The 13,468-nt window shown below is 40.5% G+C and overlaps 1 protein-coding gene across 2 annotated transcripts in view; it reads right to left on the bottom strand.

The window, feature by feature from the left end:
• Positions 1-6,299, bottom strand: part of ANLN (anillin actin binding protein) — a 28,843-nt gene extending 22,544 nt beyond the window's left edge. For both annotated transcript variants that reach the window (XM_026083748.1, XM_026083747.1), the window contains exons 1-4: positions 6,244-6,299; positions 1,726-1,879; positions 1,062-1,346; positions 267-613 (exon numbers count right to left, since the gene is read on the bottom strand). In XM_026083748.1, coding sequence (XP_025939533.1) covers positions 267-613; positions 1,062-1,346; positions 1,726-1,879; positions 6,244-6,261 — 804 coding nt within the window. In that variant the 5' untranslated portion in view covers positions 6,262-6,299. The remainder of the gene's footprint in view (positions 1-266; positions 614-1,061; positions 1,347-1,725; positions 1,880-6,243) is intronic.
• Positions 6,300-13,468: the final 7,169 nt, after the last annotated feature.

Below are 13,468 nucleotides of genomic sequence, written 5' to 3' on the forward strand. Positions count from 1 at the left end.
GACACACAGACACACAGACACACAGACACACAGACACACAGACACACAGACCTTTAAATCTCAAAAGGGGAATTTTAAGCTGTTTCAGGTCTATTAAAAAAGGGCACATGGGATTTCAATAAGGCAAAAGTTGTAAACCAATTGGAGATTGCTCACACCAAGCCTTTAAAATTGGTATCAGCATTCAAATCAAACAGGTATGCATTAACATTTCTCTCCTCAAATACCCCAATCAGTTCTTAATCAGCAGCTAATCAGACACTCACCGATATCTTTGAGGTCGCTGGTTTATTAATAGAAGCCTCAACAAGCCTTTGAGAACAGGATGCAGCTTCCTGCTTTACACTGCTGCTATTGATTCTAGCAGATGCTCCACTTGTAGTGGACAATTTGGATAAACAAGTAGTGCCAGGCTGTTCTTGTGCATTGTTTTGCTTTGCAGATGGATGACTTAGGTCATCTTCCCAGGAACCAATCGTAGCAGCAAGGTTAGCTAACCGGCCTCTTCTCCCAATAGGGGTATCACTTGCCAGGGCAACAGATGGCTGCTTAGGTGGAGAAACAGACAAGTCTTTTGACTGAAGGGGAGACAGATGAGCACATTCAGAAGGATCTGGGAAAAAAGAAAAACATTTGTTTTGCTAATAAAATATACTACATATATTTGCATTTTGATATATGTTAGGTTTATCAACTATTAAACATTGTTCCTATCAAAACAATCAGGATATTAACTTTGAAGGCACTGGGACTATTCAGGTTGAATTAAAGGTCATTACAAAGCCAACACATTTTTGATCAGGCAGTTTACTAGTTTGACATCACTGTTCTGATGAGCAAGACCTCATACATGTAGTAGGAAAAAGGTATACAAAACAAAGCTGTAGTCAATAGTTTTATTATTTTAGGCACCCCTTTCTCCTTCTTCCCCAGGGCTGGCTATAAGAATTCTTTATGAAGACATTAGTATTCACATACGTAAAGTTGTGTTCTGCTAGCACACATTATCATCAATACAAACAATGAAAAAACATTAATACCATTTAGCAAGCAAAACATACCCTCACTATCCCAACAACGTCGCTGTTCTGCCAATTTCTGCATACGTGTTTTGACTGAAAGGGCTGCAGGAGTTTCTGACTTAACATTTGTTTTTCCTTTCTCAGGGGACTGAACCGATGGAGTCCTGTTAGAAGCAGTTACACACAACTTTGAAGTCATCTCAGGAGAATGATTGTTTGTGGAACTTGAAGAAACTGGCTGTCTATTCTCTAAACTGGAAACTTGAGCCTCCATACTGCTAGAGCAGAGCCTCTTTGATGGTGATGGCTTTGTACTAGGTTTCACTGTAGAAGTCAAAGTATTCAAGTCAGTTAGCGTTATCTAGAAACATTTTCAGAGAAACAGTACAAAAGTATAACACAGATGAAGTTATGATGTAGGTATACCCTGATATGCCTTTCAAAAACTACCCTTACCAAGTTTTACTAAGCATGAGACACTATCTTTGACATCATATCACTRTTTTTAAATAGTTTACTAATTATTTAGAGCACCTGCTCTCTGGTTAAGCTAAACACTAGACATATTCAAACCTAGTGGGCAGGTAACTGCATCCATCAATGTCTAGTTTAGGATAAGCACTACAAGTTACCTACTTGCCTCCAAAAAAAAAAAAAAAGCTCATATCAAAAGATAATTTTTATTATACTTGTTGCAAGATACCTTCTTCACCAGGCAGAGGTGTCTGGTTACTAGTTTCTAACAAAGGCTCCCTGACCCTCTTGGTCTGCATTGTGGGTCTCACTCCTGCCGTAGGTCGCTCAGCCATTTTCTTCTGCAGGTTTTCTCGCCTGGCACGGGTTCGTTCAAGTAGTTTCTGAACAGTCAACAAATAACATGTTAACTAATACAGTTCAAACTAACAGTCTGAGTTTTTAGTCAATAAGCATATAGTAAGGTCTATTATACCAGAAATATATTGAGACTACTTTTCAAAATAAATAGCCTACTAGATGTTGCTAACTGATCTACTGTAGTGCATGCTATGCTATAGAAACATTCAAAGTTTGGTTTTTTGACTAGTTACGCCCTACTCCTCCTGAAAGCAGAAGAAACAAAACATGTTTCTACATACATGTATTCTTCTGTCTACTTCCTTTTTCTCACTGCAATAACCCTGATCCCTATGATACTTCAACTTCACCACTCCAATGTATGCTGCTTCTCTCATTTTCAGGAAGTACCATTGACCTAAAAGACAGTTTACACTATGTCAAATAGCTCCCCTCTTCCTAGCTGGCCAGTCAGTACACGCCTGCAGGTTACCTGAAGTTTTTTGTCCTGCTGTACAGACAACAGGCTGCAGCATTTCCTTCACAGAGGCTTTGATTTGGGTCTTTTCTCACCTAGCCACAAACATTCATAAAAACTGTAGAAACATAGATGTGATACATCTACTCCTTTATTAAAAACAGATGAAGCTGGACATCAGGTTCCAAAGCTCCAGTCATTAAATCAACTTGTGTCTCCCATTGGCTTGGCTTTCAAAGTAAATCAGACTAAAGAGACACAACCAATGACAAAATGGAAAAAAGATTAGAGGCTTCTATAGAGCCTCAAATAATCAGAAATATTTTTTGAAGTAATTATGAATTCTTACTGAGTCACCACATGACAGTCCTAAAGAACTGTCAAGTCTGGCTAGTAGGCTTTTAACATGTTGCTGACACACATGCTCAGGCCATCTGATTTAACACTAACCTTTTAAGAAAAGAAATAATGTTAAAGTGGTTCCCAAACAGTCATAAAAAAACCAAACAAAACAACAAAATGTATGGCTATTAAAATAAAAGAATTTTGAGGCTTTTACATCTTCTAAATCAGAGTGAACTTCCATTCCTCAAGTTTAAATTTTAAGAAGGAAAAATCTGATGTCATAAGCATTCATCTTTATATACAGGCTATTTATCATGATATCTGTATACAGAGAAACATATAGAGAGTGCTCAGTTAAGCTATCTTAAAAACATGTTCTTTATTCCCTAACCATTAGAAAGTTGCATAACACAAACATATTCCATATGAACTAGCTGTTTGAATGAATACTCTACACTCGTAGCAAGTAAGTCTTTATAGCATTCAAGTATGAAATAATTTGTTTTTAAAACTGTATTCATAAAGCAATATCACTCAATTTGATCACATCTAAAGAATACTAAATTACACCTTTGATCTAGGTTGTAAGGCAGTTTGAGACAAATTGTGATTGAACTAATGGGCTTTAAAGGAAAGCACATAAACTGCACTCATTTGGTGGTACATAAATTAGTGTGAGAACTATGCAAGCCATTATCTGTCCTGTTGCGTAGCAATTAAATACACATTTCGCATTTTTAACTGTCTGAGGCTGAAGTCTTAAACAATGTTTCATTGTAGGGCAACACAGAACAAATGCCACTTCTCTAATTTCTAGAGCAAGGGGGGGGAGAGGAGCAGCAGGGAAGACATATGCAATACTGAGAGTGCCTTCACTGTGAGTTACATGCCAGTTTTGTTCCCAAGTCTGTTTCCTTGATTCCATCCACCCAAAACATAGAGCTGCAAGATGTGCAGGTACTATACACATAAATAAAACAGCAAAGACTATATAAATAGAAGTTAAGTATATTTTCCAAAACACTATTCTTATAGTTCTATTCAAATGCACAGGCACATTCAATAAAATCAAGTTTCAGTTGTTACAAATAGGATGTCATTTCACAGGAATGCATGCCTCTGTTGTTGAGGTCCAACTGCTATTGGCTTGTGGAATCTCAAATTTTCCATGCAACTGCCATAATTCAAACTCTGCTATTACACATGAGTAAGCCACACTTAGCCGAACTCAAAACTTACTTTTCAAGATCATTAACAAGGCATTTACTACCAGTATGTTAAGTGTTCTAATGATAGCCAAAGTTTCAAAGCAGGACTTAAGCATTTCATTACATATAGGAATTTGAAATCTATTAAGTCACAGTTAGATGATCATGCTTTGTGTGTCAAGAGCCCTTTTTTAAATTAGAGAAAGTCTTCCCACTTTTAATCTTGACAAACAATCTGACTTTTTGAAAGCATCTGTTAAGGTACGCACATAGACCATATTTAGAAGTATTAAAGAAGAAAGGGCAATTATACAGCCAACTATAAGATGAAGGTCACAAGCAGCATGTTCAGTCATTGTGATAAAAAAAATAAAGTATCCACTGCATGATCTCCTCAGTGTGTTCTGTATTAATATTTTGGCTGACATTCAGCAGGTTATTAGTTTTTGCTTTTAAGTTTAATCAAAAGAAACATCATCTGAGAGCTACATGATCTGAAAGCATTCTACTGAACCACACAGCAAAATTTATTTGAGCTTGAAGTAAGCTAGTGTCCTAGTAAGACTAGGACAAAATTTACTATTGTAAAGTAAAGTCAGGAACCACTGAACTATCAGCATGCATTGGCCAATTAAGTCTTGAATTATACTGGTTTATAAGATCAATACTTCCAACACCTCATCAGTTCCCAGCAAGTAATGGAGCACTTTCATTTGTATACATTGATTATCTGAAAATAGTTAAGTCAGAAAAAGGCTATACAAAAAAAAAAAATTCAGAAATATATATTTTATAATAGGTGATAATAGAATTTCTTTTCAGAAATTTTTTTTGAGGAAAGTTACTAGACTTAAATTCAGATATGCTAATACGGTCAGATTTTTTGCACAATAGTGGAATGAAGTCCTCCACAGCATAAAACATTCTTGATAAGGCAACATTTTAGGCACCCTACAGTACTAGCAAACATTTGAATAAAGTTTACTCAAGGAACACCCTCAGAGTTGGTCACAGTTTTTCAAAATCAGTTATCTGGAAGAAGGGCGTGTTCAGGTTGGAATACTTCCCAGCATGCAAAACAATTTTAAACTTGATTTAGTAGTCTGGACTTGAAATTTATTTAAGACTAGTCTCATCATGTCACTCACTACCAAGTAAGGAAGGTGGTTTTAGTTGTTTATACTTAGCAAGCTTTACATGGGAGTAGGGGAAGTCTGTCTTGGCATAACACATTTAGCACATACGTTTAGACCAATACCTTGTGCATTCTTTTTAAATCAGATCTATGCAAGCTTCTCTTACAGGCACTCAGTTTAAGGAAAACAGTCTGCATCTCAGACACACAAGGGAAGGAGCAAGTGTTCCTTCGGTGTACTTGATTTGAAGTTTTTTAAATTAGCTTTTTGTTCAGACAGGCTGTGGACTTGAGTTTGTTCATTTATATATTTATAGTAAGGTATTTCTTAAAGCAGTCACAAGACAGCTCCATGGCTTTACATATATCACATAAAACCAAAGAAGAGCCTCTTTAAGAAAGCTACAACACTCATACAAATTCAAGCTGGTCAATTCCATTCATTTCATTCCAATTTTGCTTCTATAAACCTCAAGCACACAAACACAAATCTACCCTTAACAACTGACCTTTTGTTTTTTAAAAAGAGGAACTGAGCCTGCAAATGAAAGTGACTGATCACAGGAGGCAGTCATGTCAAATAAGAGGCATTTTTAATGAGATGCTCACTGCGGTGGGCAAACCTCACGCTCAGCCTTCAGATATGTCAGACACAATGTGTACAATGCCACTCCCATTAACTTACTGTCTCCCTCCCGCTACAGCAGAACAACTTATCTGTCGGACACAGATATGAAAGGCAGACACTAAAGCACTAGTAAACCCAACTAGGCCTCAGTCCCRTTTAAAAAGGACTTCACTTTCTCAAACCTTCCTTGAACAATCCCTCCGTCCTCTCATGGACAAAAATCACACGCCCAACAAACACCTGAGCAGCTGCAATATTGAAGGTACAAGCAAGTAAGAGCAAGACGAGGGGGAAGAGAAAGGTGTGTGKGKGGGGGGGAGACCTGTMCCCCCATTGCTCAGCCTCTCTACAAGCACACTCCCCCCGGCATAAGGTGAAGGGAAGGGAGGGCCGGGAGCACCTCATAGGCCTTAGCCAGGAATCAGACCTGGGAAAAACTAATCCGCTCCCAGAGCGGGTCCACAGAGAGCGTAGCTCCCGTGCAGACCCCAGACGGCCGCAACCACCTCCCTCCCGCCCCCTCCACGGCAACAGGCCCCCAGCCCAAGCCCAGCTGCGACCCCTCCACAGCCCACGACTGAGGGGGGGGGGGCCGGCCCACGCCATGCCCCCACCTCAGTGAAGGGGTCCATCGCTGCTGCCGCTGCTGCCGCTGCTGCCGCTGCTGCCGCTGCTGCCGCTGCTGCCGCGCTCCGCCCGCTCCCTCACGCAGCCCCGAGAGTGACGAAACCACCAACCCAACCGCTCTTCAGATTTGAATTTCAGCGCCCGCCTCTGCTGCGCGTGCGCAAGGCGGCGCGGGGCGGGCCGCGCGCTCCGCGGCGGGGCGGAGCAGAGGGCGGCGACTGACAGGCGCGCTAGCCAATCATACAGCAGATGGCCCGGCTCCCCCGCCCCCTTGGCGGGCGTGGTGAGCGGCTGAGGGAGGGGAGCGGGCGGGACGTGCCCAAGCGTGTCCCGCGCGGGTGTCCGCGGCGCTGTGCGCGCCCCCGCGCGCCGCTCAGGGCGGGTCCTGCGGCAGCGCCTCGGCCTCGGGCCTGCCTTTGGTCCTGTCACCCACTGCTGCCCCCGCTATCACATGCAAGGGGTGCATCTCCCACCGCGTCAGTCCCGTCTTCTCCCCCGCCCCCCCCAGGCACGAGCAAAAATGTATTAAAATGAAATGGAGGCTTTTACCTGCTGCGTAGGTAACTGGGATGATGCTGAGTGAGGGACTTGAACATCTTGTGGCTGTTGCTCTGTAGGAGTGTGCCATCATGAATGATTTTTTTTTCCTGAAGTTTTAATTTTTCAGCTGGTGTAGGCAAGAAAGCAAGATTTTAATGTTACTCTATGAATGGAGAATTTTTTTTATTCCTGTGTAGCTGACAAAGTACTCCCTCCTCCCTTGCCACAAGCTGTTTCTCACACATTCCTCCACCAGCTGTTAGGGCCGTTCATGGTTTATTTGTTGAGACCCTGCTTGGCTTTCAGAGCCCTCAGACAATCCCGCCAGCCAGAAAGTACTAAAAGGGAATTACAGAAGCTTTGTTTTTCTGGAATTCGACCGTTTCTTCCCCTTGTCAGTCACAGCTCCTCCTTCTCATGTCCTTCTTCCTACTTGGTCTTACTAAACCAAATCCACCATTTCCTCTCCCTCTGCCTACCCTCCCACCATCCCTCTTCCCCATTTTGTAAAACCTTCAATACACAAGCGTTGGGGACCCTGAACAGACAGAGACTCGTTCGGTGCACAGACCCAGCCCGCGCCATCCTGGGCACAATATCACACACTCCTGTCCATAAATCTGTTGAATGCCACCTCACATACAGCTCAGTTTTTGTTTCCACTGTTCCCACCAGAAAGCTGCTGTAGACTTGACTGCTCTAGTGGCTAAAAACCTTCAAATTTCCAGCCTATTCATACATATTTGCATATTTTATACCTTTTTGCTGATATGCAAATATTGTTCATTACCGTGCGTGCACGCCCTTTTTCCTCAGCATTGCGCTTCTTGTCTCCTGCACTATTTATAGGTAGCAATCATTTCTTCTTCCAACTTTGGTTTTGCCTGGCTAAACAAACCACACTCTTCTAATCATCTCTCATTAGAAAATCTCTCCAAGGCCTTATTTGCCAAGTGTGACATAAACATGCAGCAGAATCTAAAAATACATTTTCAAACAATCCTTTTCTGAACAAATCCTCAAGATTGGCCAGTCCTCGTGCTGTTCTCAGATAAACATGAGTTGGAGCCATCAAAGATTCAGGGTCTGAACTTGCTCACGAGACAGGCTGCATATTGGGACTTCCCAGATGAGACTCRTCACTCCTACTCTGTGAACAAACCTTCACAGTTACAAGAAAGGACAGGCTTTATCTCCTTCCCTGAGAGACTAGGTAAAGCTGTCATTGGGAAATAATAGAAACGTTCCTTTAATGGAGCAGTAGAGAATCAGTGCAGGCAAACACCAGCAGACAAAATAACCAGTATAGACTTCAAAGTCACTTATGAAAAATGAAGAGAGAGAACTACTATTAAGTCTTTCCTCTCTCCTGTCACCCCAAAGGAAGAAAAGTTGTGCACACTTGGAGCCCTTTCAACATAACAGACTTGCTTCAATTTAAACATGCTTTCTGCTTCATGTGCAGATCTATAAGATTTATACAGTGCAGTTCCAGACATTATTGCTGCAATTCCAAACACGGCGCCATCCAGTGCTGTCATCTTTCAAATAGATATGTTATAGTGCTTGATGCTCTGCCTAGGGGCCCTATTCGCCCACCAAAAATAGTCCTAGCTGCACTGTTAGCATGCATAATCTAATCTGCTATATAATATAAAACAGAAGGAAATAATCACGCTTTATTCTGTAATACAAATTTCCTGTAAAATTTATTTATGTAAAGTTTATTCTGAAAAAGAAATTAACATTCCTGGAAGTGTAAAACTGCTTAGAAGGTCAATGCAACATGTATGTGACAAATTTCCTTTCCTTTTTCTCTCTACAGAGCCAATAATTACTTGATCATTTTGATCTACACTCAGTGGATCTCTGCTTGGAATAAACAGGAATACTTATTTTCTCAGTTTCTCAAGGGATTAATATCTGTCTTCCAGAAGAGCAATAAACAGTAAATATAAAATTTTTATATCACTCCAAAGAGCCAAAAAAGGGCTGTCATCTTCCAGAATGCTACAAGATCCACTCCCTGCATAATGGTGGGGTGTAAGGCCGATAGCAATGACATTTCCAGGCAAGGTTAATTTTTTTCTTAAATTCGTATAAAACTTCACAGATTATGGAAAAAAACAACTAATGTTTCACAATCTGAAAACATAAAGAAAGAGATAGAGAAAGAAAGGAATGCCATGCTGAAACCAGCAGAATAATGGGCCAGCTCTGCCTGCTAAACAGCTTTATATTTTATGCCAGCTTTGTGTTCAGAAATTATGAATCAGTGCCTTCATTCACTCCTTCCCCCACATGACATGGTTTAAGATTTCTCCCTGCCAGGGGGAAGCTAATGCAAAATAATTTCTTCTGTAGCAGTAAATAACACAATGTAAAGCACCTGGAGACTTGCAGTTTTCATGGGAATTGAGAGCATGGGTACAGAAGCCAGTCATTTGTCTTTTAACATGGCAATAAAAACATTTTACTTTCCCAGTTTCTCCTTCAAAAAAATTTTAAGCATACTGACTGTTTTCAGGGATGTTCTTTCATTTTCAGAGGTTTACAGAAGTTTGTATTAGAAGACTAACACAAATGGAACAGTTTTTTAAACAGCAAGGAGAGCACTGGGCAAAGGTTTTGTAGCTCTGGCTTGTTTACAATATCAATACAATCATAGATGTAAAATATTGAAGACAAAAATGCTGATCCTAGTGTGGTGCATTGCATAGCACTCTGTAATCCTCAGAGGATATTTTTTAAAGCTTACTTTCTGCTAAAAAATGGAGTTCACGATTCTGATTCCATGGGAAAGATGAGCAAGATGCCTCCTTTGCTTCATAGAAAAATCCGAGTAATCATATCATCTAGAGAAAAATACTAGCTTCCAAGTTGTAAAAGTCATTTCCTTTTATTCACAGCTAATAATTTAAAGTGAAAGCTGATGCTCACCTTCCTTGCCCTTGCAAGCAGATTTCAATCTATTGCATTATAATACAGTGCATTATAATACAGTACATTGTACTATTCCTTGGAATTTAGATTTGCCTAGAAAAGGCATTTTTTACAGAAAATTCACTCTTTGGCTAACAGTAGTGTAGTCACATTACTGGGAGTTACTCAGACTCTGGCAGCACTATCAAATAAAACTCCTGTCAGTTAAACCTGCCAAGAGCTGGTGAAGTATTTCTGTTCTGCACCTTGTGCTCTGCTCATGTGCCAATTAGTTGAAAAGTTCTCATGATTCCGATACTCATTGTACACTGGTACATATGATTGCATAAGGTGCCAGACAGAGGAGAATCAAATAATAGACAGTACAGGGTATCATTATTTCTGGATTATAGTTTCCTTAGCAATAATTCTTCACAGTGACTTCAGACAGGCTGTTTAACCTTGGGAAGGAGACAAGAAGAAAGCTCTTGCGGAATTTATTCAGGAGGAGTCCACCAGCGTGGCTATCCCTCTCCCCCAGCCTCCCATCTTCTCCCCCTCGATGCAGCCTGTAGGACATATGTGAGCAGGCCTATCTCCTGGTGTCTCTGCACCTCAGTTCTCTGAACAAAACCAAGTGGGAGCCAAGCTGTAAGAGAGTCCCCTTTACACAGCCACCACACCAGGATCGCCATACAAGGGAATCCTGCAATACGGAAGAGCAGTAAGTATGTAATAGTTTTCATCTCCTCAGTAATTCTGAAAGGAAGACCAAATTTTGCCCTCTGATCTCCCCATGAATATGCCAGGGACTTGGCCAGGGAAAGGGAGAGGGTGATTTCATCAAACAACAAATAGAAGGGTAGGTCCACAGTATGGCAGAACACATCGGTTTGCATTAATCTGTATTTTCTATTGGAAAAATACTTAATCAGAAAATTTTGATGGCCAGCATGTAGGATCTGTTCTCTCTGACAACGCAAAGGTGATTATACAGTTTTTGTCAGCTCCTATGATAATCACAGAGGCAACTTAGGCTGACTTATTATCCAGTAAAGGAATTTATGTCAGCAGTGAGACAGGTCTGGTGAGTAAGCAGCTGAGTGCAGCTGCATGTCTGACATGGATTTAAACTAGCAATGCTCAGAGCATGTGTCTGTCTTCTGACAGTAGGAAATTCATAATCAACCAGACTAAAAGAATGTGAGGCCCCATAACCATTACAGCGTAACTTTCAGCTGGGACTGTGGTTTATAACATCAGAAGGCTTCATTTATTAATCTGGCCTGGTAGGCATAGTTGAGGGAAGAATCCCTTAAACTGGACATTTGCTGGGGGAAAATATGCTATATTTTCAAAACACACAGAATGGTTTTCATACAATGTGAATTTTATTTATACCCTCATTTCGCAAAACATGGAAGATTCTCAAGAAGACACTGGCTCACTGAAGACATCATTCATATTAAAGACTGGAAAAGTATGTAGTCATTTATATTCTTCACTATATTGCCATATGAGGGAACTGACGGATTAATGTTACTGTTTGTTAGAGATGAAATGCACCATCGCATACTAAGAGTGACTGAGAAAAAGTCACACAGAAACTGAAGGTGGAGGGAAAAGCAAAAGATTGTGGGAAGAATGAAACAAAAGGAGAAGATAGAGTGCAGAATGGCAAATAACAAGGAAAGATAAGAAAGAGAACAGCAAGAAAGGAAAAGACAGAAGAGAAAACATTAAAATGGAGAAATTAGTGAAACAAGGAATGAGACAAAACTCATATTTCATTAGCAACAGACAGTTGTCAAGTGGACTCAGTTTCAGAAAAAAAGCTCTGGGCAGTTGAACTCTGCATTTTTACAAGGCTGTGGGACTTAAGAAACCTTTGCCTGTCTTCCACTCTGAAAAAGATTTACTCTGTTCACAATTTCCTTAGTATAATATTGTATTTGTATCACTACATCACTGAAAGTTTCTCAGGACCTTTCATTTAGGTCATGATTTACACAGGAGAGGAAGAATTACAAAGATTTCCTTCTTTTGTGTCTCAGTTATAAAATAGCCTCTTTTCTTTCTTTATCCATACTGCACAGCTGTATCATTTGCTGACATAAAAATTCTGAAGTGGACCAAGGGGCATGAGCATACTTGAGTGCTATTATGTTAATTTAGACCATTATGTTAATTTACAGCACCCGAGGACTCACTTGCAACTCTGTAGCAAAATGCAAATGCAATAATCACATAATCACATCAACAATCTCACCGACCAAAATAGTATCCCATTTTATATTCTTGAAAGAATTTTCAGAAAGATGGAAAAATTAGGAGATTCCTGTTGAAACGCCGTTTTTCACGTAGTGTTCTATCAGCTCTAGTCCCTTGGCTTGTTTGAAGGCTCAGTATGCTGTAAGTCCAACAAGGGGTAATTTTCTGACCTCTCTATTCTTGCCAACATCTTATTCTCATATTTTAAATAAATATATGAAACTATCCTACACAAATAAAATATATCATAAATAATGTGTAAGTAAGCCCAAGAACAGTAAGCACGAAATTACCTTAAAGCTGTTAAAACTGAAGTAAGTACTCCCAGTTAAATACAGCCTATATGCTTTGCTAAACAGGGAAAGACCTATGGATATATACTGGGTCTTACATAAGCTCATGACTTTTTTCTGTTTCCACTTCCTTCCTCTGAAAAAAATACATACAGTGACATACTGAATCGTCCATGCAATAATAGCATCTCTACACTAGAGGGTGTTACTAAGACAAGATTTTAGGATGTGTACTATTTTGCTTTGGAAAACTGTTTTTTCTGTTTGGAAAGGAAATACAAGCACATCTGAATTAAGAAAAAGCTGTTGCTGGAGGGAGAAATTCTACTGTCATTTGAACAAACACAATTTAAATATAATGGTGAGAATATTTTCCACAGACTCAGCTGTGACGAACACCGGTAATACAGCCATCTCAGCATCAGTAGGAACTACACATATAATTACAACGAGGCAGTGTTAGAAATGGGTAAATATCCCAGATATTTTAGTCTGCTTTTACTTGAAAAAGCATTAAAAAGGCCAACATTCAAAGTATAAACATGATTTTAAGAATTCTCACAGTTTGGGGGCAAATTGCTGAGGCCAGTACAGGGTCCACATCTACGCCAACGGTACAATCTTGTGGGGAGGGGTGGGCTCAAGCCCCCGGGCTGCCCGACCTGCTACTGGTGTTGCCAGAGCAAGGTCCGCGTGACTCCCCTGCAGGTGCTGGCAGACCCATGGGCAGCCGGCACTCAAGCTGCCTGCCAGACCTGCCTGCCCTGCCTGAGGCAACATCCTGCCTTTCTAAGAGGGACCCCTATAGCGACAAGGCATTGCTGCAAATGCAGATAAACAGTTAGAGAGGGAATGGTCAAGAATGGTGTATCGGTCCACCAGTCCGTACTGTAAGCAGCTGCCAGCTTGACTGTGACTAATATATGTTTATACAACTTCCACCCAGTTCTCTGTCATAGGAAAAAAAGTAGCTGTTTTCTTCTTAGTAGGCATATGTACMTTTGTGATTGGAAAAACAGTCACACATTTTTTCAGAAAACTTCAGACTTTTAGAAATCCACATTCTCCATAGATTGAGCTAACTTCCTTTAAAAGGGCTGTAYGCCATACACATTTCTGGTTTTTCTTCCATGATGAAGGACAACAGTGAGCTACATTTGTAGGGCCACATCATGAGGATTTTACT

Source organism: Apteryx rowi, unplaced genomic scaffold (genome assembly GCF_003343035.1).
Source record: "Apteryx rowi isolate R43461 unplaced genomic scaffold, aptRow1 scaffold_613, whole genome shotgun sequence".
NCBI classification, from domain to species: Eukaryota; Metazoa; Chordata; class Aves; order Apterygiformes; family Apterygidae; genus Apteryx; species Apteryx rowi.